This window comes from Pseudomyrmex gracilis, unplaced genomic scaffold (assembly GCF_002006095.1).
Source record: "Pseudomyrmex gracilis isolate BER0280 unplaced genomic scaffold, ASM200609v1 scaffold_45, whole genome shotgun sequence".
NCBI lineage: Eukaryota > Metazoa > Arthropoda > Insecta > Hymenoptera > Formicidae > Pseudomyrmex > Pseudomyrmex gracilis.
This window is the reverse complement of record NW_018020629.1, coordinates 857,455-882,096: the sequence shown is the minus strand read 5'-3', so window position 1 is coordinate 882,096 and position 24,642 is coordinate 857,455. Positions and strand designations below refer to the sequence as shown.

General features: G+C 32.0%; 5 protein-coding genes across 6 annotated transcripts; 4 read left to right on the top strand and 1 right to left on the bottom strand.

The window, feature by feature from the left end:
- Positions 1-37: 37 nt before the first annotated feature.
- LOC109853284 (mediator of RNA polymerase II transcription subunit 31) lies at positions 38-20,648 on the bottom strand. 2 transcript variants are annotated; one of them, XM_020425217.1, is made up of 4 exons: positions 20,568-20,648; positions 1,591-1,673; positions 1,132-1,221; positions 38-1,043 (listed from the first exon to the last, which is right to left on the bottom strand). In XM_020425217.1, exons 2-4 carry the CDS (start codon positions 1,655-1,657, stop codon positions 730-732), a joined length of 471 nt encoding a protein of 156 aa, XP_020280806.1. In that variant the 5' UTR covers positions 1,658-1,673; positions 20,568-20,648; the 3' UTR covers positions 38-729. The 2 variants fall into 2 exon arrangements, with proteins under 2 accessions (XP_020280806.1, XP_020280805.1); XM_020425216.1 differs by lacking the exon at positions 20,568-20,648 and having other exon boundaries at positions 1,591-1,784.
- LOC109853287 lies at positions 3,675-12,918 on the top strand. The gene is made up of 10 exons (XM_020425221.1): positions 3,675-3,935; positions 4,028-4,337; positions 5,088-5,451; positions 5,845-6,093; positions 8,305-8,387; positions 8,671-8,988; positions 9,088-9,454; positions 9,575-11,113; positions 11,337-11,553; positions 11,662-12,918. Exons 2-8 carry the CDS (start codon positions 4,054-4,056, stop codon positions 9,827-9,829), a joined length of 1,920 nt encoding a protein of 639 aa, XP_020280810.1. The 5' UTR covers positions 3,675-3,935; positions 4,028-4,053; the 3' UTR covers positions 9,830-11,113; positions 11,337-11,553; positions 11,662-12,918.
- Positions 13,536-15,333, top strand: LOC109853281 (alpha-tocopherol transfer protein-like). Its single transcript, XM_020425213.1, has 4 exons — positions 13,536-13,737; positions 13,822-14,104; positions 14,328-14,691; positions 14,811-15,333. The coding sequence occupies exons 2-4, from the start codon at positions 13,824-13,826 to the stop codon at positions 15,066-15,068; spliced, it is 903 nt and encodes a 300-aa protein (XP_020280802.1). The 5' UTR covers positions 13,536-13,737; positions 13,822-13,823; the 3' UTR covers positions 15,069-15,333.
- On the top strand, positions 16,218-19,711 carry LOC109853282 (alpha-tocopherol transfer protein-like). The gene is made up of 3 exons (XM_020425214.1): positions 16,218-16,680; positions 18,297-18,660; positions 18,762-19,711. Exons 1-3 carry the CDS (start codon positions 16,400-16,402, stop codon positions 19,017-19,019), a joined length of 903 nt encoding a protein of 300 aa, XP_020280803.1. The 5' UTR covers positions 16,218-16,399; the 3' UTR covers positions 19,020-19,711.
- LOC109853283 lies at positions 19,771-23,908 on the top strand. The gene is made up of 6 exons (XM_020425215.1): positions 19,771-19,870; positions 20,516-20,699; positions 20,859-21,073; positions 21,207-22,335; positions 22,874-23,108; positions 23,610-23,908. The coding sequence occupies exons 1-4, from the start codon at positions 19,856-19,858 to the stop codon at positions 21,366-21,368; spliced, it is 576 nt and encodes a 191-aa protein (XP_020280804.1). The 5' UTR covers positions 19,771-19,855; the 3' UTR covers positions 21,369-22,335; positions 22,874-23,108; positions 23,610-23,908.
- Positions 23,909-24,642: the final 734 nt, after the last annotated feature.

The following is a 24,642-nucleotide window of genomic DNA, read 5'->3' as shown; positions in this document are numbered from 1 at the left end:
ATTAGTGTATATACATATATATATATATATATATAAATACGTGTAAAAGATCAAATTTATTTGCATATACATTAAACATGTGTTATATATAAAATATATATTACACACACGAGTAAATTACGAGCGATTATACTATCATATACACATGTTTGTGACAAGTATTTATTTTAGACATAAGTAGCGTAAATAATCTTGTTTGAAGATAAAAGAAAATTCGGAGGATCACTTGGTTCAGACGAGACATTTGCGCGTTTACACATTAAAATAACATGTATAATAATATATAAACGACTTTCGGAGTTTTATATGTATGTACATACAATAGGATTTAAAAGTATAATTCAGGCCAGGTGAAAATTATCCTCTACCAAATACCCAAAGATGCTACGTCTGAATACACATGTATAAAACGAAATAATTGATGGATGTGTAACAAGACTGAAAGAAAACCGCTATATAATAAAAATAAATCTTTTCAATACAAAAATATCTCAATTTTTCTACGCTACATTATGTGTACTTCTATCAGAAAAAAAAAAAAAAAATGCGATCCGATGATTTATATATACAAAAACACGTGAGTTCACCTATTTATCACAGTCAAGCAACACAGCTAAACGAATCATTTCACAGAGTTAATAGAGAAATCATGTACGAGATGCGAACTCCATACGTCAGTCTCCTAAAGCAAGCGTGTCGATCTAGTGTCGCGATCTGAAGTCTTCGAATTCAGGGAACCTTAGGTTGAGCAATACCGTTGTTCTGAGGATTGGCTTGCTGCGTCTGTTCGGCAGCTGTCTGCAGCAGTCTTGTCCGCCGTCGCGTATAATGCTGCCACAGCAGAATCTGTTGATCGTCGATGAATTTGGTGCACTGGGAATTAACGACCTCCCTTCTAAAGTGCTCGTACTGCAGCAAATCCAGGAAATACAAGCACATAGGATACTTCAGATACTTGGCGTATTCCGGCTCTTTCCAGTACAACAAATACTTGAGGTAGTTGATAAAAGTCGAATCCTTGAAGTAACCGCGTTGTGCTAAAACTACATATATATTCTTTACAAATAAGGAAAAATTATTTTTTTTTTCAAAATAGCAAAAAGAGAACGCAGCGATCATTCTCGCACTTACAATTCAAGTAGTTTGGATTTGCAAGGCATTGCACAAACTCTAATTCAATCTGGAACCGTAAACGGTGTTGCTCGTCGGTTTCAGGAGCCCCTAGAACATACGTTTTAGAGCTACAGATCACACGATCAGAGACAAGAAATACCTGTCCAGAGAGAAACTGCTTGTGAAGTCTGCTATTAAATAATAACATAATTTACAATTAAATAATATTAAGTGATTAAAATAGATACAATGTCAAAGTAAGATCAGAGTTTGTTTATTGAAACGAGTTCTTGTGTTTGTGTACACGCGCCCCTTTCATCCATATTTACATTTTATACTTAAATAGATAATACAATTAACAGTCTTTTGCTCCGTTCCCACACTCACATTTTGCTGATTCCTTGTAATTTAATTAGAGAAGCAGGTGGATTAGGTTATGTTAGATTAAAATATAGATGAGTTGTCTACACAACGTACCGTTCATCCCAATGAAAGATGGTTTTCTGCCTTTCATGAGCCCTGATGGATCATCCAATCGATTCATAGTAGTACATCAATATCTGTAAATCGACGATATTCGATATCGTTCGTAAGCAACAACAATCACAAGCAATGAAATTACAAGCGCGCGCGATAACTTTGCACTTTGTACGCAGCCACAATACAAACAACAAGCATGGCTACAAGTAGCGCTAAACTCGGCCAAGTGAGAAACTAATCTGAGAGCAATTTTCATTTGTTTTTTGCACAAAAAATGCAAAGTATATAAAATAAACACAAATATAAAAATTTTTTTCACGTTTTTACATCATTACTCTTTCAGCATAAATCTGTGTCGGCACTTTTGAGATCAGCAAAATTATTCAGATTGCAAAATCCAAAAAGATGTCGCAAGAGAAAGAGAGAAAGAGAGAGACGTCTAATTTATTTTAGCTATTTTTTGAATATCTTTATGTTTTTCGAATTTTTACGCTGTCTGGGCAATAACAGCGCGTATGAGCGACATTACTGAAATTAATGTAACGTTATCCAAACTACTTTTTTTACATTATCTTTTGTCTTGTGTTCGCGCTTCTTTTTTCAGCTCGTTGTTAAATGAGAGAAATAAATTAAATCAAAATAAAACTTGTTTTAAATCAAGAAATAGAACTTTATACAGCCATACTCTGTATACGTGCAAAATATATTGTGTTGCAAAATGCGGCGCGTATTGTCCACGCGGTATAAGATGTTGATATATTTTTAATGCGTTAAAATTAATACATATAAAATTCGAATTAATAACATTTTTGAATCAAATTTATATAAAATAATATTTTGCATCACATACATATGAATTAACTGCATTTGACTGTGCAATAAATTTAAAAAATCTCAATGAAAAAGACACTTTGTATTCTTATTGTATAATGTAATATTCTTATTGTATAATGTGTTGTGCATAATTTGGCAACTGTACGGAATGTAGAAAATCTGGTTTGGTTCTTGGTCAAGATGTTTTTTCTTGCATTGAGAATGAAAAAAAAAATTTGAAGAATTAAGTAGATGCTTCATATATATGTGTGTGTGAATACAAAGTAGTATAAGTAGACATTTTATATAAATTTTAAAATAAAATTTTTTGTGTGCAGTTATTTACATATAGAATGTAAAATAATTAATTTAAGTTTTATATGTGTAAATTAATACACATTAATCAATTTATATTCATGTATAGTAATTTACACATAGGAAAAAAATTATAAATATAAAAATGTATCTTAAATATATATTAACAATATATATTTCTCACGTACATTTAACGTATGTGGTTGTAAAGACCTATTTCTTGATTTAAGTGTATACTTATTAAAATCCGTATTATTTCGTGAAACATTTCTCTTTATTTGTATTGCACATCTTATTACACTATCAACTCGCATACATATTATTCTTTGTATGTAAAATCACAATTAATCAAAATTAGTTTTTTTGCACTGTCAACTAATTACTATTAATAACATATGAGTATTAACCCAGTAAACACAAAGTAACAGTAACGTAACATTAATGTTACAATTTCTTACTTAACAACATGTAACTGTTGTACGTACAAGACATGTTACATCGCAGTTACATTGTTAAGAAATTGTAATATTAATGTTACGTTACTGTTACTTTGTGTTTACTGGGTAATAACATCTGTGATTTTGTGGTGCTACCAGTCTCAAGGTAAACATGACAAAGCAAGCTCGCTTGTTTCCTGCTCAAAACACATAGCGTGACAAGTAAATGTCACGGTAATATAAAATTAAATAAACTAAAAATAGAATAATATAAAAAAACATGATTTCTTGATTACTGCTATAGTCTCATAATTTGTTCTCTTGTAATTTGTTTCTGTATCTCTTTAATAACTTAATTAGAGTTTATTTAAATAATTACATGTTTAGAAAGCAAGAAAGAGAGGAAGAAGTAACAACTTTTTTATACGTCTCTGTTTTTCTCTACTCTAATATATGTACACATTTTTGTATGTTTACGCGCAGTATATATAGTGTAGCTAGTCTAGTCGACTAGTAACAGTATTCCTGCTAGTGTGATTCACAGAAGAGTGTCTTCGTTTTTCTCGAGCGCGTGACTCTACCTTGTAAAAAAGTTTTTCAGTTTTTATAGCTTATATATTGTATATTGAACAGTTTTAATACACATATATTATTTTCATATATTTTTTGTATTAAAGAATTGTTCGAAAATTGTTCACATCTACTCTGCGATAATCATCAAGTGTGACAAAGCATTATTCTCTTCAGCAAACTTGAGATAAAAACGCATATATTCAGGTAAAAAATAACAAAACAAAAAAAGTTTGGTATATAATATTATTGTTAATGACGGCGTTTTATAAACAGTTATTATATCGTTTTATAAACAGTTATTATAGCGAAAAATTATTAAATCATGTTCGCCATCAAGAGAATTTCCTACGAAGAAGAAAAAAAAAAGAATCCCGAGTTGAAGGATTCCGACGTACAAATTTTAAACGACTGGTGCATGAAGCAGCCGCATCTTCCGAAGATCTTGGACGTCGAGTACGCGTTATTTCTGCACAGCAACTATTATCAAATCGAGCCTAGCAAGACCACCATTGAGGCGTATTACACATCCAGAACTCACATGACGGAGTTTTTTTCAGATCGCGATCCCCTCGGAACGAAGCAATTGCGTGAGGCATTTAAAATTACGTTAGTATATATAGTTCACATATATAGTATATGCTTACATCATATCTTTAAATAAAATTTACATTTAAAAGTGATAATTTATACAATAATAATAATTAGACAAATTTGTGAATGCAAAAAATCAAGAGGTTAAGATCAATACGAGCCGATACATAAATTATTTTTATGCACAGTATCACTGTCGCACGTTTCGATTCATTAATTGAAATCTTCTTCGATGATTAATTGGAAAGAAAGTATCACCAGCGATAAATTATCACACAATAAATTACACGAGTGCATATGATATTATAAACAACGAAATTATCTTACTAGAAAAAATTATACAATATTAAATTTTGATAATGATGACAGCAATATATATGTATATATCTGAGTCAAATAGATATTGATAAATTAAAGCACATCTATATAAGGTCAAAGAAACTTGTAGAAATATTCTGCGTCACATCTTTTTTTCCAAAAATACGTACAATATAGTTAAAAACAAGATTTAAAAAAATCGACGTAACGCTTTAGAGAACAAAAATCCTTGAAAATTAGAGCAAAAAATGAAATGTTAATTGATCTCTTCCAAAAGACTTGACGGTTTAAAGAAAATGGTTTAAAGAAACATTTTCCGAAAATTGTATTTACTATTTTATGTCGCAATTGTTCAATACTTGAAATTTAATGTTTTAATTTAATGCGTTCATAATGAGTGAACGCTTTTATGAATTAATGAAAATAATGAATATTTGTTGTAACAAGGTCGCAGGTAACATTGCCAAAGGCCACGAAGGAGGGATACAAAGTCGTTTATACGAGACTAATAGATTACGATCCGACGCGCTTCGTTTATAACGATATCATGAAATATTTTGCCATGGTGGTGGACATGTGGTTGTACACCGAAGGGACCGCAAGCGGCCATGTGATTATCATAGATATGGAAGGTGTCACCTTTAGCCATGCAGGCCGTCTCAGTCCTTTAGGAATCAAGAAGTTTCTCTATTATCTGCAAGAAGCCATACCGATCAGGCTAAAAGGCTTGCATTTCATCAACACCAACGCGGTCATGGATATCATTTTGGCGATGATGAAGCCGTTTATGAAGAAAGAATTGTTGAACGTGGTGAGAAAACGATATATGTAGAACACATTTCGATACCAAAGTTTCTATCGTTAAACGAATAAAATAACATAAAAATCGATTCTCGATAGTTGGATCTTACATTTAAGAACATTTCAAGTTCATATTGAGAGATGCTTTGTGGCTAAAAATAAAACAGCCTGTGCACAATCTATAGAGAAAAGAATGGTTCCAAAAGAATGGTTTTAAAAAACTAAATATACATTCGTTTTCATTAATTAACCTTTTAAATTTAAAAGTCACGGCAATTGATTTAAGAAAAGACTTCAAAATTCACGTTAAGCAATAAACCAGTTTTAGCTTATTATACTAGTTTTATCTTCACAAAATATTCGTATATCATTTATGGAAATCTTTTGTGCAACATGTTTACAGCTGCATATTCATACAACACCGAAAGAGACCTTGCCAAAATTTGTGTCACTGGAAGTGTTCCCATGCGATATAAGTTTGGTCGGGAAAGAGAGATCGCTAAAACAGCTCCAAGAAGAGCAACTAAAAAGACTCGAAGATCATCGTGAGTGGTTTTTGAAAGACGAAGCAACGGGACGTGTAAACGAAGCTTTGAGAGTAGATAAAAGCAAAACTATAGACAAGTTCGGAGTCGAAGGAAGTTTTAAAAAACTTGATATAGATTAACATTTATTAATGCACAAATAATGAGAATATATACTAATATATATATATACTTTAATAAGATTGATGCCAGCAATTGCGGTTAGACTAATGAGGTGAGTTGTATTTTACATATCTAAAAATATATACATGTTGTATTATACACATCTATAATACAACATATATCTATATACATTCCTCTCGGATAATATTTAAAGAATAACTATTAAGAAAAGAACAGATATTAAGTTCTATTAAGAAAAGAACAATAATATTTAAAAATAATTAATTACACATTTAGAAAAAAAAATCAAAGCGCTACGTCTTTGAATGAAAAAGAATTTTCTAAGAGAGAGAAGACTACAAACTATTTCACATTTAAATGTAAATCGCATGTTTGTTTCAAAATTTACTTGCGAATAAAAAAGAATCTTGTATCGAGAAAACAATGGAGTCTGTTATCCGCAAATTATGTATTTCTTTCTCTTTCTTTTTCTCTTACTTTTTCGCTTTTTTGCACGCATAAAATATTTAAAATTGTTTAAATATAATTGTAAATACAATTTGAACCTCAATGGCGAAAAAAATGTCCGAATGTTACATCTTTCGGGCAGACAGTAGGATTAGTATGGGTCTCTCAGACCCATTTAAAATTACGGCGTCTCTAATAAAAATTGATTTTTTTAAACGCTTATATTTTCGAAACTATTGGAGATTTTTCAATTTGTTTTTTTTTTATTGGCTTTTTATTGAATAAACTTTTGATTCAAAAACAAAATCGAAAAAATACTGATTTTTTGCGGAGATATTCGATTTTAAATTTGCGTGGGTCTTACAGACCCAATCTGTCCAACTAGTCATTATTTTTTAGATCTGTACACAAAGGATTAATTAGAATTTTTACTGTTATACTATATTGTTTGTTACTATTGTATTTTAGCATAAATGATAATACAATCTGTCTTCATCTAAAATTAAAATAAACAAGAAAAAAACAGTATATGTCTTCGTAAAAATTATAATGCTACTTTATTAAAAAACAATTAAACGGTCGTTATTCACAAAAAGAAAATTAACATGTCAACAATATCTTATTTGTAAAATGTATAACTGCATATTCTACGTTGTAAAAAGACGTCAAATGGAACGTGACATTAGAAAAAACAACATCGTCATTTCTTGTATGACCGTGTCACATACATCTTATGTAAGCGTGTTTCTCTAGTATTTAAACACATATAGGTCGAAGTTGTTTCTTTACCTTGATAATTATGTTAATCATATAATACGTAACGACCAAGCGTGTTGCGTAAACAAAAATAACGAAAACAATATTTATCTTGATTTAATGACAGGAAGAAAATTCTTTCATATGCGATACAAAAAAGAAAAACTCTACATCTCTATTTGTATATTTTTTGATATAATCATATATGCAATTAAGACGATCTCATATAATAATAATTGTAATTGCATTTACTTATACAACACTAGATATCAAGGTTGTCTAGAAATAAAAAATTTTTTTTCTTTTTCTTTCTATAATGAATTTATATTATTGCACGTTATACATAAACATGTATTTAAATTTTAATTCACTTCTTGGGACCACGCTTGTGTGTGATACAAGCACATTATATTATATTATATTTCAGAATCACAACAAAAAATAATTATTATGTAAAATGTGCTTTACATTGTAAATAGCGAATCATGTACAACTACATATTAACGTAGTATATTATTCCAGTTTTTATAGTCTTTTCTGATTGCAATATAAATTTATCAAGTTGTCTCTACAATCTGCGCAGTAGAAGATCGGTAGAAGTGTAATGCGTATTGAAGTTTTCTCGGTCTGACTCTCTAAAACATTCTCCTCGAGAAATCAGTAAGTAACAGGCTGCCAGTGTCTCAGCAGTATAATATTCTGCGCAATATTATCTGTTTGTAGGACAAACATATTTGTGATTAATCTTGAAATCTATATGGTGGACGCGTTTTGTAATATTTTTTTTTTTTTTTTATTGATTAAACTTGATCTAAATTTTATCTATAAAGTGATTGTGATTGTTCTAATAATCAAATAGTAGAAAAAAACTGTTATATAAAATTTATATATATAGTGCAGAAAAGAGAAATTTGTATCGTTGATATATAATCGATAATATTTGTGTTATAATTTGCTTTTGTGTAAATTTTATTGTAAGCATTAAATAATCTCGATATAACAAAAATACAAAGAGACATACCGCGTGTTTTCTACCTCAAATTATATTGCTTATCTTATTTAATCACACGAAAGAGTAAGTAGTATTTATATAAATTTACACAAATATTTTTTTATGCATGCTCACACATATATGTACTTAAAATTATATATGTTGTTAAAAATTTGTTTGTATTTTTTTGTTTTCAATTTTTTTTCGTGTGTGTGTGTGTGTGTAGAGAAATAGTTTTATTGAGCCCGATAAAATAAATAATTTTGTTAACAATTAATCAAAACTGAACGTTTATTTTTTTACTCAAGTGTGTAAAATCTCGAAATAAAAAGATGATAAACTTGAAAATAAAAATTTGCTCTTGTAGGTTAATCATGAATCAAACGAGGAACCTACAAGCAGAAATTCCGCCTTATTATGTACCTTTGGAAGAAGAATACAAGCGCAATCCGGAACTCAAAGCCTCGGATCTCCAAATTCTGTTGGACTGGATGGACAAGCAACCTCATCTGCCCAAAATACAGATGTTCTATCTTGTGTACTTTTTGCATAGTAATTATTACTACTTGGAAGCGACCAAAAAGACGATTGACAATTTCTTCACCGCGCGGACTCACATGCCGGAATTGTTCTGCAACAGAGATCCGATCGGATGGAAGGACCTACGGCAAACCTTCAGTGTTGTGTAAGCAGTTGTTAAAGTTTTAAAAATGCGCGACGCGCGCGTTCTGTTCGTTCGTCCCATTTGTGACTTAAAATACGAGAGCAAACTTTTGATAAACAGGGCGATCGTACCACTGAAGCAGTTAACAAAGGAAGGATACGTTATGACATTCGCCAAACTACTGGATACGGAACCGACTAAATTTATCCAAAACGAGGCCATCAAGTATTTATTTATGACATGCGAGACGCAAAACTTAATGCAAGGCACCAATCAAGGACAAATCATAATCCTAGACGCCGCGGGTGCAAAGTTCGGACACGTCGCTCGCATGAGCAATCCAATAATTCTGAAGAAGTTGTTGTTTTACATTCAAGAAGCCGCTCCGGTACGACTGAAGGCCATTCACGTGCTAAATAGTATGTCAATAGTGGACACGATTTTCAACATGATAAAGCCTTTAATGAAACCGGAACTGATAAATATTGTAAGCTCGCAATTAATAAATTATTTTATATTTATACTTTTCTTATTTAATAAATTATTGATTGTAACAAACGATCTAAGAAAAGAACACGCGGATATACCTTTGCTTTGTCAATTTTAGGTACATTTCCACACAAATATGGAAACGGTGAAGAATTATCTGCCTATCGAGGGTTTGCCAAACGAGTATGGCGGGAAAGCGGGAACTGTAAATGAATTAGTTGCCAAACACATTAAATTATTAGAGGAATTTCGCGAATGGTTTAAGGTTGACGAGGATAAACGAGTAAACGAATCGTTGCGAGTAGAAAAATTCGAAGGTGGCAACGATTTGTTCGGCGTGGAAGGTAGCTTCAAGAAACTGGAAATAGATTAATGTGTCAATATAGGTTTTCTTCTTTTCGTAATAAAAAAATTCTTCTTATTTATTTTTATCACTCGGAAAAACAAGATCACTCCAACAGCTTATGTCAGAAAAGTAAACACAATCTGATTTTCCTTCTAAGACACAAATTTCAACATCAAACAGCTTCCATCTAGAAGCAGAATCTGAAAATCTGTGAGAAGAGCAGCGATCATTCACGCAAATGATTCAAAATGTCTCACAAGAACAGTTATTCGATAATTGTTTTATTGTTCACAAGTTTTATCATATTATTTCTGTGTGGGAATATTGTTGTATTATTTATAAGTCTTTTAAACGGTGACTTATATAAAACAATTATAAAACAAGAATACATAAATTGATTATTTTATTAATCCGACAACTATGTCTCATCGTCTCTGTAAATAATTAATTCGACAACTATGTCTCATCGTCTCTGTAAATAATTAATTCGACAACTATGTCCCATTGTCTCTGTAAATAATTGGGATAATAAATATGGCACAATAAATTATGCGTAATAACGAAAATTATGTGTAATAACGATAATTGTTAGTAATTATTAGAATAAAATAATTTTAAGAGAAATAGAAAAAAAAGAGACAGAGAGAAGAGTCAAAGAAAAAATTATTATATAGTCGTTGACATTTAGGTATACATATACTTATTAAGTCCTTACTTAAATAGGTTTTTTACTTGTTTGTTCCTTAAAGAATTCCGAACGAAGACGTCGGAATCTTGACACGTGTCGCGATCGCGGAATGCTCATACAGAAGCTATAATAAGCCACGCACGCGCTGCTCTAATTACAATCAGCTCACAATACAAATTAGATTTGCGTATTTTGTGCAGTACAAAAAATAAAATATTTTAAATATAATATTTAATATAATATAAATATAATATTTCTAACACAAAAAATTTGTATAAGTACTTTCGGTCGTATATCGAATTGTTGCTATATGAATTGAGCTTTACCAATAGCGATGGCGATCGTCACATTGGAAGACGAGATGAAAAAGAATCCCGGAGCTGAAACTATCGGACGTACAATCGCAAACAACGTACAAACATACGATCGAGGAACTGGTGCGCGACAAACAGCCACACTTACCGAAGATCGAGGACAGCTTTCTTGCAATTTTTCTTCACAGTAACTATTATCAAATAGAAGCAACGAAGAACACGATCGAGAATTAGGACTCACGTGCCGAAATTTTTCTGCAATCGAGATCCACTCAGGGTGAAGGAGTTGCAACAAATATTTACGATTTTGTAAGTGTTATGTTATTATTGATATTTATCAATTAGACCGCACAATTAGTGATTGAATTGGAATCTCTATAAATTGTAAACTTTTCACAAACATTGCTATATATTTAATATGTACAAAAAAAGAAAATTGTTTTAAGTGCAAACAACTGATCATACCTCGAGATCATAACAAGTTGTGTAAATACACAATTAATTAGTCAACTGAATGCATTTGATTGAAAAGGGCCACCCTGATTCCGAAGGGATCAACAAAGGACGGCTACAAAATCGTATACACCGCATTAATGGACACCGACTCATCTAACTACGTCTTCAACGACACCGTCAAGTATACGTCCATGGTGTGCGACACGGTGTTTCTCACCGAGGGTACGAATGATGGCTACATCTACGTTCTCAACGTGGCAAAACCTTTCATGAAGAATGAGATAATAAACATGGTATATAGATATTCTTAAATAAATAAATAAATTGATTTTACTTTACAATTGCTCGTATTTGCAACAGGAATATGTTTCTTATTTTAACGATTCGCAATATTTTTTCAGTCTCTTCACTTTGATCTCGGGCTAACTGAATTGTCGAGCCTGCCTTTCCGCCCGCCTCGTTCGGTAGCATTTCCACCGGAATAAGTTCATGGTCTCTATGAGCACATGTGTGTGCAGTTAGAGTTCTGCTATTGCTCCAGCCATACAGAACATTCAGCTGCTCCGTACCGAAAGGGATAGTGGACAATATTTGAAGAATATTTTTTAGTGCAATGCATATCTTCATAGATCTCAAAAGTTTCATCGGTTTCTTTTTTTCAAGTAAATTTTCAGGAGTTTGAAGGTGCCGTGCGCATCGTTCCAGCTTGCTCCACCACGCTTATAATTTTTCTGACAAAACTGATGTACAAAGAGATGTAGATAGAGCTTGCAAGCCGTTAAAAAATCGACTTTTCGAAAAAAAATGTAATGTGTTTTACGAACAATATTTTTCTACTTTGTGTGTATTTTTGCGCGTTATTTTTGTGACTAACATACGTATACGGCTATCTTGTATTATAAATTTGAAATGCAAATTTTATCTTGAGAACTATGGAGTGTCAATATTATTGATACATCTAAAGAAGCTATAAATGTAATACAAGTATGTGATATAAGTACTTAATCTTTGACACCGTTCAAAGATTACATATAAACTTATATGTATATTCCCACACAGACATCCATCCGTTCAGACATTCATTAGACATCTGTTAGATGTCGCATGGAGCTGTCGACGTCTAGCAGACGTCTAATGGAGTTTTTGTTCTGTGTGGGTTATTTATATTTATAATTTTTTATACATGTAAAAAACAAAAAAGATATCAAAAGAAAGTATCAAACGATATCAATTTTCTGTATGCACACTCGAGACCATCATAAAGTTACCTGTTTACAAAATAATTTTGTGCAATTCCGTCATTGGAACACAAAAACCATTATTAAATTTTAACACCAGAACACTACTGATGTTGAATATATACCTAGTTTTGCTACATCCGTTAACTTGACAAATATTTGTTGACAGAAAGACAGTGCTTTTATGTTTAATTTGTTTATAAAACAAAAGTTATAATTGAACAAAAACAACATTTAAATCAATAAATTTAAATCATCATTCATCTTCAATTAAAGTAAAAAAATCTGAAAATTGTCAGTTTTACGAGTTTTTGATTCATCTTTAGAATTAAACACTAGTTAAATACTACACGGAAAAAAAAATGATGTTGAATCAACAGTGTCAGTTTAATTCAAATATATCCTGTTGATGCAACATCAATATTAGTGCAATTCTGATCTTGTTCAATTTTAATTACAAATATTATACACAGCAGATAATTGTTTTAAGAATCTAGACATTAAATTAACATTAAATTAACACGTTGACTGCCACGCTACTTTGTAAGAAAATCTCCGTCAGGCCACGCGCGATGCCCTTCAGACTGAAGTTCGAACGCTACAACATCGGCAAGATTGCCCTGATCAATCTCAACTTTGTATGGATTGTTTTAAAACATTGAAATAATTTTTTTTAATAAACGTTTATGACAATTCAATCGTCTCATATTTTGTGAAATAACTTTCGAAATATCTACCAATCTACCTTCTAAGCACTTAAATAAGCGTCACCCGAGTACGGGTGATACGGCGGTCAACGTGTTAATCGCATACGCAATTGAATAAACAATTCATTTTTGTGGCAGCCCGTGACGTCAACTTTGATTAAAGCAACTCCACTTTTTTTTCTGTGTAGTAATTTAAAAAGTCGTAAGAAATACTAAAGATTTTATAGTATATTATTATGTACATATAGTATTTACATATTATATACATTAGTATGTATAATTACAAGGACGTTTCTTCTCCTAACGTATTGACTATGAAGATAATACGAAGCGATTGGTCAGTATAGTTTTGTAAGCTTACGCGGTACGACATAGCAGAGTGTGTTCAGTACTCTGTGATTTTCTACAAAATCTAAACGTTTCGCGCGTTAAACTTAATCTGTTTTCTGAGAAAGTGTTGGTCCGTTTTTAAGAAAAAATTGTGATTAGATTAAAACTCTAAACTTTTCTTTAAACACAAGAGTGTATTTTGGTACGTCAATAGAAGTAAAAAGTTTTTCTTTTTCAAGCTATAAACAATTTATTCATTTTTTTTCTTTTTTTTTTTTTATTGTAGAAATGTCTCTAACAAAATGCGTCACTCTGGAGGAAGAAATGAAGAAGAATCCTGAATTGAAGATGACGGATATAGAGATCCTGAAAGAATGGTGCGAGAAACAGCCGCATCTGCCGAAAATATCGGATCTGCAACTTGCTGTGATGCTGCATAGCAATTATTATCAGATCGAACCGACAAAGAGTACAATCGAAAACTATTTCACCATCAGGACACACGCGCCGGAGTTTTTATTTTCCAACCGAAATCTGATAATAAAAGAATTACGAACTTGTAAAGTTACGTAAGCGTCTTAATTTATGTCTCTAATCTATTTAAAGGAACCATAAATTTATTACGTTATATAGTTAAATATATATATATATATATATATATATATGTATATATATATACACACATATGTTATGTTATAATAATATGTTAGAATAATTTATCTACATGATTTCTGATCTTGTTCAATTTTAATTACGAATATTTGTCTTAGAGTATCTTTTGTTAAAAATTAGAGCACATATTATTATTGGAGAAAAAACAAAAGAGGGTTATACCATGATGTTGTCAAGACTTATCGACTTCGAACCTTCACATTATGACATTGCCAAAGAGACAAATTTCGGTTTGATGATACTAGAGGAACACATTTATACTCAAGGTTTGGTACCTGGATATATCAGCATTATAGATGTCACTGGATTATCGCTCGGACATTTAGGACGATTACATCCAATGATAGTAAAAACAGCTTTAACTTACGTTCAGAATGCTTTTCCATTACGTTTGAAAGCTATTCACTTCCTCAATTCGTCGCCAATACTTCAAACAATATACAACATGTTCAAGTCACTTATCAACGAGGAACTAATGAAATTGGTAAAAGTCACTTGAGATTTTCTTGACAAATATATTGGCTTAACAATTAGAAATGCTTAAATAAAAAAAATCTCGTGAAAAACATTACAATGAATGTCTCTCTCTTTTCTTTTTTCCAGATACATTTCCATTCATCAATGGAGAGTGCGAAAAAATATTTGCCAATAGATGCGCTGCCTAACGAATGCGGTGGAAAAGCTGGTCCTATTGAAGAATTAAGAGAAGTGGGCGTGAAGAAGATCGAGGATTTTCGCGAATGGTTCTTGGAGGACGAAAGAGTCGGCCGGGTGAACGAATCATTACGAATTGGCAAGTCCAAAACTTCCAACGACTTGTTCGGTATGGACGGTAGTTTCAAGAAATTAACAATAGATTAACGAAACAAATGATTTGTGAAGAAAAAACAATATTATAGATTAATAAAAAATCAAAACATCTCTCTTATAATTAACGCGTTATATGTGAATAACAAATATACACTTTAAGAATTACATAAAAAATTAGTAATATGTTGTTACCGAACAATGACCGTAATTCGACTACGAAATATTTTTCTCGTACAAAGCATTATTAAATTTTCTTATTATTCTAATTGTACATACCTTGTAATAATCTACAAAAATATATTTATTTCGTAAAACATCTGTGAGGTTTTTCTGTTGATATTTGCCGAGAATCTGTTTGAGAATACGTTTGCAACTAGAAATCTCGTCGATTAGTCATTTAAGTTGCGTGTATCAATATACGTCACAAAAAAACTCGCGACTAAGTGCCTTTAATAACACGCGTATCTTCGACACGACAATGACGAACGTTGTTTTATACTCACATTAGAATATCTCATTAAGTCATTCTAAGGATACAGAATGATGAATAGATTTGTTGTTGAAGAGCGAATTTTTTTTTATAATGAATACCTTCTTGAATATACATGTATATATTTGATAATTATGCACGAAACAAGGAACGATCGAATCAAAATTGCGATTTTGATGCACGCGTATGCAATATATTTAATGCAATATATATTTTTTGCACAATAAACATTTTGTAGAAATGTTAACTGTAGATATAAATATCTCTCGCACGTATTTTATTAGACCGTTTATAAATAAATGCGAATAAATTGAATGGTAAATCAGTTGAAATAATTTCGACGTTAAATTATTCCTTATATTTAACAATCCTAACCGTTGATACCATTAAATCCGATGGTATCAAGACTACGACGATAAATAGATAATATATGTAAGTTTTTACAAATTTTCTTCTTCCGATGTTGTGTTCATTACATAAGAATCTTCGCGTACGTAAAATAAAAATAATAGAAATTCAAAATCAAATCATAGAATTACAAAGTACGAGATTATAATCTCTTCTTGTTTTTGCTGATCGCATTACTGTGCGGCATTACAATGAATGTAAAACAAAATCTATTTTCGCTTAACCAAACCACTCATCAGTAAAGTAACACGTTTGCGTGCGCTAAACATGTTTGGTTGTCACGCTAGGTATGTGTGTTATCAGCATTTAATTTCAACTCACCAAAAGGTCTCTGTTATGTTTCGACATCGCAATAGATCAGAACGTACGAAGTCGCCAAACGAGTTCTACCACAAGTTCCTTCGATCGCAAAAAAGAGCATAAAAATCAGGGATCTTTTAGAGACCTCTTGTCTCACAAAGAGAATTGACTTCGAAGTCGAACGATGAGTGCGATAAAACTGGTGACATTTGAAGAGGAATTGAAGAAAAATCCCGAACTGAAAGAAACGGATATACAAATGCTGCGAGAATGGAGCGAGAAACAACCTCATTTGCCTAAATTAACAGACAGCGAATTAGCACTGTTTTTGCATAGCAATTATTATCGACTCGAACCAACGAAATCTAGTATCGATACGTTTTTCACCGTTAGAACCCACGTACCTGAATTTTTCTGCAATCGGGATTTCAACAGCAAAGAACTGAAGAAAGCCAGTCAAACAGTGTAAGTTTATTTATTTGACGCAAGTGTGAAAAATATTAAGATAATTTAATTTTAATTTGTCTTCAACTTGAATGTTGAAGACAAAATTATTATTAATCCAGTGAAATGAGATTCAATATCCAAGATAAAATAATGAATTCAGATAGGCCAATGGGAGCATGAACATGATTGTCTTGTGTTGATAAATTTATTGATTATGAAAAGTTGATATTAAACAAGATGAGAGGCAGTTGAAGCAAGACACGGATGTTGTTGTGCAAACACGTGAAGATGATTTTTTTTATTTCAAGATGTAATGTGTATGTATAATGTGATAACGTTTCGTACATCAGTAATTGACAGCTCACGTGTTAACATGTGTCCATCTCGTTACACGACGACTTTAATAACAGCATATTACTAAAGATTTTGATAAAGACCTAAACCGTTGGTCGAAACGTTATCACATTATACATACACATTACATCTTGAAATAAAAATCATCTTCACGTGTTTGCACAACAACATCCGTGTCTTGCTTCAACTGCCTCCCATCTGGTTTTTTTTTTAATCTTTGGAGCTTTTTGTCTTTTCTTTTATTTATTGATATTAAAAGTTTAGATGCCGGTCCTTGTCAATGATGTCGGTTGAAATTCAAATATGTGTGTTGTGCAAATGTAAGAACTTTATTAAAACAATAAACCGCAAAGGTAAACAACCGTGGTTACAAATAATATATAATAATATAATATAAACGTTTCGACTCTACTTGAGTCATCTTCTGCTGTGTGATTGTGTGGTGACTTATTAAGTATCTTTCTCACTTTATTCCGTTGACTGTTTTAGGACGGAAATTTATTCAAGTAAGAACTTGTTTCTTCTCTCTTTTTTTATCAAGAATACCAATGCATTCAAAAGTTCAAAGGATTATTTTGTGACTTATTTTTTGTTTTTGATGTACTGAAGATGACTCAAGTAGAGTCGAAACGTTTATATTATATTATTATATATTATTTGTAACCACGGTTGTTTACCTTTGCGGTTTATTGTTTTAATAAAGTTCTTACATTTGCTCGTTATTGAGACCTGTTATTTATCTTTTAATATTGTTTATATTGCGAGCGTTTTTTATGTTCATTATGTGTGTTGTGGTTCTGGTAGTCAAAGTCAGATTAACGACAATGAGTAAAGTTACACGTGGTTAATTTTAATATTTATACAAATCGTCATGATTGCAATATCAATAAAATAAATAAATAAATAAATAGCCAGTCCTGACAACGTAAAGTCATGTGTACCGAATTACCAGTATTTGTAAAGTAAGATAGTTCAAAATTATTTATTTATTTTATTGTATTGATATTACAATCATGACTATTTATATAAATTTCAAAATTAACCACGTGTAATTTCACACATCGCCGGTCGAAACCGATTGACGTCAACTTTCCATCGATCCAAATAAATTTATCAATACAAAGACAACCGTGTTTGTGCTCTCCCATTGAGGCCTATCTGAATTCATAAAATTATCACTATTACTTTGTCGCGGTTTAACGCAAAATCGAAAAGTGGCGATAATTTGTCTCAGATCACAAAAACTGTGTAAAAAACTAACGATTTTATATTGTCGATAGAACGGATCAGATTTTGGAAGGAACAACCAAAGAGGGTTATAAAATCATTTATGGACGACTGTTGGACAGCGACGCGTCGAATTTCGTTTACAACGACGTCATGAAAATACTTAACATGGTGATTGACTTGTGGCTCTACACGGAGGGTACCTGCGACGGTCACATAATATTGTTCGACATGAAGAACGTCTCGTTTGGTCACGTCGGCCGTCTGAGTCCCATGGGTCTGAAAAAGTTTCTCTATTATCTGCAGGACGGATTGCCTGTCAGACTGAAGGGCTTTCACTTTATGAACGCTTCCCCGGTGATAGACGTCATTCTGAATATGATGAGACCGTTTATGAAGAAGCAGCTGATGGATATGGTGAGCGTGACGCACATTGTTCTTTTAAATTTAACACTACTGATTGTAATAATGTGCACTTTAATATATACAATTTTTACTAAATGAAACATGAATCTCAGCTTCATATGCACACCACAAACGACACGCTGGAGAAGTTCGTGCCACTCGAGATTCTGCCAAATGAAGCGGGCGGTAAGGCCGGTCCGATAAAGGAGCTGCATGAGAAGCAGATGAAAAAACTGGAAGAAGCTATCTCCTGGTTCCAAGAGGACGAGGCCAATCATCGCGTCAACGAGTCGCTGCGACCCGGCAAGGCAAAGTCAGCGACGGACTTGTTCGGCGTCGAGGGAAGTTTCAAGAAGCTCGAAATCGATTGAGCACGCAATCCACAAGATTGTTATTCTCGGATATACAGTTCTTGAAGATCGAAAAAAAAAAACAACAATTTATCCTCACATATTTAATAAACCAAATAATTTCTTTAATATAAATATTTAAAACGACGTTATTGCACCTGTAGTGGTCAAAGAAGAGAAGAATAGAATGCTAGAAAATAATTAAAAATATATATATATTACACACACACACACACACACACACATACAATTACGCACAGGAATGTTATCTTCAAAACGTAATTCACGAGCCGCGTGAAACAAGTTACTGATTGCGCGGTATATCCAACGTTATTTTAATAAAAAAACAATATATTTATTACAAAATCGAAATTTGTCTTTAGCGCAGAGACCTCTCCTCTTATGAAAATATTATACATCAAGTTGAAGACAAAAAAATTGGTAAAATTATGTTAATTTTTTTTTCTACTCATGGCAGAAATGATTATTATAAACGATCGTTTTTTTTTTTTTTATCGTCTAAAGTGATAAAGTGCTTTATTTCACTTCTCAAAACAAAAAGTGTCTTAACAAGAAGCAACTTTTTGTTTTCATCAATCGTGTCATACGTTTTATTATAATTGATCGTTGCCTTGAATTGTATGAACAGTATGTAAATATAATATGCAAAGTTGTTCGTTATGAATTATACGAATAATTATGCGAGGTTGCATCAGTGTGTAGCAAGCTTAAGAAAACACCACCTCTTTTTCGAAAGTATCTTATACTTTCACCACATCGAGAGTCATCCTTTCAGTAAGCGACAATACGCTCGTGTGAATATATCGACGAAATAATCCGGACTTCCTACTCACGTAATGAGACGCATAATCGTAAGTATGCGATAATAAATTTTGTATCATGATATAAATTTCTTAATGATCTATCTGTTGTGCTATAAAATTATTTCTAAATACTGTTGTTATAAAAATCTTCTCAAATAAAATATATATAATCTCGAGTTACTTATTACACAGATCGACAGATGTCGTTTATTACGGAAAAAAATTATGTTGCGCAAATGATCTTTTTGCTCAACTATTTTGCGCGTTGCCAACATGATAATATTGCTATTTGTCTTATTTTTCAAGGAAAACAGCTAAATTAAAGAAAAAATAAAGAGCATTAATTCGCACTAGAGTGTGAAGTTCAATCAAAAAAAGATAAAAGATTGGAGAATAAATCAATTTCTATAAATAAGCGTCTCTCGAAGAATAATGGCTGCCAATTATAAATAAACTGATTTTGCCACTGTTGCTTTTGAAATTTTTTATCGATGTTCAAAGATCATCTACCGTGCATTTAATCGTATAATAAAATGCAAACTTTGATTCTATCTCATCAAATTTTGAATTCAATTTTAACTTATAATTAGAATTTCGCAATTAGAAAATTTTCGTTCTATACATTATTAATCACAGATTTAATTAAATTAATTATCAAAATATTCTTATACTTCATTGAGTATTGAAACTTAGATCATCGGCGTTTTGATTAATATTTGTCTGGGAGATGTATCGCACATTCTACCTGAGTACTCAACGACGACACCGTCACCATCACCTCCGAGACCGTACAACTTCCAGTACAAGGCTGGACGATATGCTGGACATATCGACCGTGTTCATCAAGAAGCCGGAGATGGAACTGGAATTATTCACGGTAATTACAATCAGAAACGAAAACAATATACAAAATCTTTTAATTATTTTTGTATTCTGTAGATCTGCTTCATTAGAAATTAAATCCTATCGTTAATTCGAATCTTTATAATATATTCTGACAATTTTTACCAAAATATATATACTTCCCATCTCGCAGGAGTCTATTCGTACGTCGACCCAAAGTACAAAGTGCGAACGGTAGAATACACGGCCGATAAGAACGGATTTCATCCCGCTTTGATCAATTTCGAGGACACTTTCGCTCAACCTGTCGACTCGGAAGCCGTAAGGCTCGCCAAGGAAAGGCACTTTCGTCTTTACCACAGAATTGCGGAAGCTAACGCTCACAACGTTCCAGCAAATCTTCCCCGGGTAGTAAACTTGAAGCTTGGTTTTACTTGTAGCGTCAACGTACCACATCAAGAAACATCTCGTTAAACAAAATCGTGATTTACGTTCGAGTGTTTTCGTTTGTTTTTGTTATTTTGCTTTAATTGCTCCGCAGGACTCAGCGAGCGTGGCGCAAGCGAAGGACAGACACAATGAGCTTTACCACAGAATCGCGGAACAACACGCGGCGATCGCCGCACAGAGAGAAGCCGAACGACTGGCTTACGAGGCAACTTCCGTTGCTAATGACGTGGATGATCATCATCGACAACGTTAGAACGCAATTATTTCCGCACGTGTTGGCATGACGACCATCATATCGCATCACACGTGTGACTTTAAAACGACATTTACTCGTCACGGTTTTCTTATCAAGTGTTGTCATTCGAGCGATGCAATATCGCTTGTTCGGCTACATAAAGGATTTGTTCGCTAGTCCACAATAACATGGGAATGCGATATATGAGATAATAACACAGCTGTGTGCTTTGATTTTATAATCAAGTCTGACGCGCATCTGATAACAAAATATTTAATAACTTACTTAAGATGTTTTCCACATTTGCAAAGTAAAGTAATATTAGAAAGTAACATTATTAAGTTCACGCAGTAATAAAACAATCTCAACAAAAATTATAATACAAAAAGACACAAAATTAATTCTCACAAATCTTTATCTCTTAATCTGTATTGAAAACTTCGAGCAATATGATTTTTCTTAAAATAAATACTTGCAAACTTTTATGTGACTTTTCCTATCAATATTTGACATAAATAAATAAGTATTTGCGTATGATTATTGTATCGTTACACAAAATTAGAATTATAATGAAACTGAAGGACTTAACACAATAACCCCGAAAATAGCGTAAATTTATAACTAGTAAAGTCGTTATTTAATATTAATATATATCATGTATTCTTCTATCTCATATTATAAAATCTGTTGAACATTCAACTGAATGTTCATCTGATATAATTTTAACGCATTGTGTCGCTTTTTTGGAACTTGTTTCTCATGCGATTTACGTAATTATGAAGAGAATCGAGTTGTCGTTGATTTCTTTAATGCCGGAAATGTCGTCGCGCAAATCATTTTCGATGAAAGATAAATAACACAATTGCGTTGCAATAATATAAAAACGGCTATGGCACTGTACACGAGTTGTTAGTAGGAGCATACGTTTTGACGAAAAATGAAGCTCTTCGGCAAACTGTTCTGTTTCTTTCTCATGTGCATCATGGTGAGTATATAACTATTGACAATTAATTGGTAATTATGTTTCATAATAATATGACTTGCATAATGTATGAGCGCTATGTGTGTTTCTACAGACAAAAAGTTAAAAAAAAATAAAACACGAAGAAACAACAATAGAAAAATATGAAATACATGCAGAGTCAAAAGTGTTCAGAAAACAATTCAGAGCTTTGCTCTTTTATTTTCTCTTTCAACTTTTGTATTCTGTACATATCAAAGTAGTTATAATCAAGTATAGTCCGTATATATCGAGAAGTTTAGTTATTTTCCACAAAGAACAAAAACTATCTATAGACATCCTACTAAATATCGCATAGAGCTGTTGACGTCTAATAGATGTGTAATGAAGGTCTTGTTCTGTGTGGTATAAATTACTTTTGATGTTATAAGTACGTCTATATAAGTGCTTGGAATAAAAAAGGAATTATTTGAAACACGCAATTGTTTTATATTAACATAAAAAAACATTAACATGAAAATTTTGAGAAAGCACACATATTAGTTGTTACCTCTTTCCTCAGGCAATGATGTGCTTAACCGTCGGAAGTCATCCTTCCGCTGAAGGACAACATAAATTGAGACAATCACCATCACTAGGATCACCACCACAAGGACCACCACGAGGACCACCACCACAAGGACCACCACCGTCAGGGCCACCACCGTCAGGGTCACCACCGTCAGGGTCACCACCAGACTCATCATCATCAAACTCTACATCAGGATCCTATTCATAGGCAGAACTTTACAAAATAGGTAAAATATAACTTTAGCGACAATCGGCTCGTATGCACACACGCTTTACAATTTACTTTTCGGCTTTTTTTATTTACCAACTTCTATTGCACAAAACTATTTTTGTTGCATTGTGTGATCGCTTTATAGAATTAAATTTACTTACCGAAATACTTCAACCAAAACGCGCTGATGCACAATCGAACATCATATCGAGCTGCGTTCAAAAATTTGTCGCGTGATGTAACGCAAGTTATCGAGAATCGAGATCTCGACGCCATAACGATCGATTGGCAAGTAAATGCCACTCTAGACGACGAGTACACAGTCTCGCGATTCTTTTTCATTGTATTTAAATTTGAACTGAATAATTTTTGATCTGAAAAATTATAATTATGTTAACAAGTCAACTTGAACCACCATATAACACATTTAATGTAACAATTTTACATATTATAAAATATTTATATAATAAAAAATCTAATCTGTATACTAATTTATATATATATATTACTGTTTCAGAAAGCAAGCAGCAGGTGAAACAAATATTTTGCAGTTTTCCGGACGGATATAAAAATTGCAAACGTCATAGAAGAGATGTAAAATTGTTATCTTTTGTGACCAACGGACTTCACTATTGTCTGCATAAAACATTGTTATGTATTAGCATTCAAGACACTTTGATAAGACACGAGCAAATTAATATTGTAATTAAAAATTTTATATTTGTTATTGTTCGCGGTATTATCTAATTTTAACGATGTTGCTTAAAAATATGTACATTATATATCAAATCCAATAAAAACGCAGCATACAAAATGTTTCAATGTCTATTACAAACCTGGCAGTCGTAATCGCAGTTTTTTTATTCATAATTTTTTATATAACAATGCATAACATTATTTTGCTTTTATACCGATAAGTTAGTATGTCCCTTCTCTTCTCGCGCGTAATTATGTATAATAGTACATCAATAAAAAAAAAAAGAAAATATTAAAAGTATCAAATGACATCTCTGTACACATATTTGTTATTGTCTGTATATTACATTTTATAGCTCAATCCTTTTAATTACCTACTTTGTATGTACAATGCTTACATCTAATAGTCGCGTAAAACTCTACAGAAAAAAACCCATGAAAAATATTAAATAATTGCACGTGTGTAAAAAACTTGCGGAGATTAGTGTTGTGCTAATTATCTCGAGAAAAACTGTTTTTATACGAAAAAAAAGAATTAATATTAAAACATATAATAATATAAAATAACAAAATAATATATATAAACTGCACGTATTGACAACTTTAAATTAAAATTGACGTAAAAGTTTTTTTCTTTGTTGCAATTACGTCGATATCTATAGTTTTTTAGGTAATCGTCTCATTTCCCCGACAGTCATGCATTTGTTTTTTTATTTGACAGCAATCATTACGCAAATAACAATCGATGTATGTTTATTTTATTACAGGTTTTTGTCTTTGTATTAAAGACTACATAATTTCAAGAAACGTTTTAATTTAGAGTTTAGTTAATTGAAAAATATCATATCTTGCTC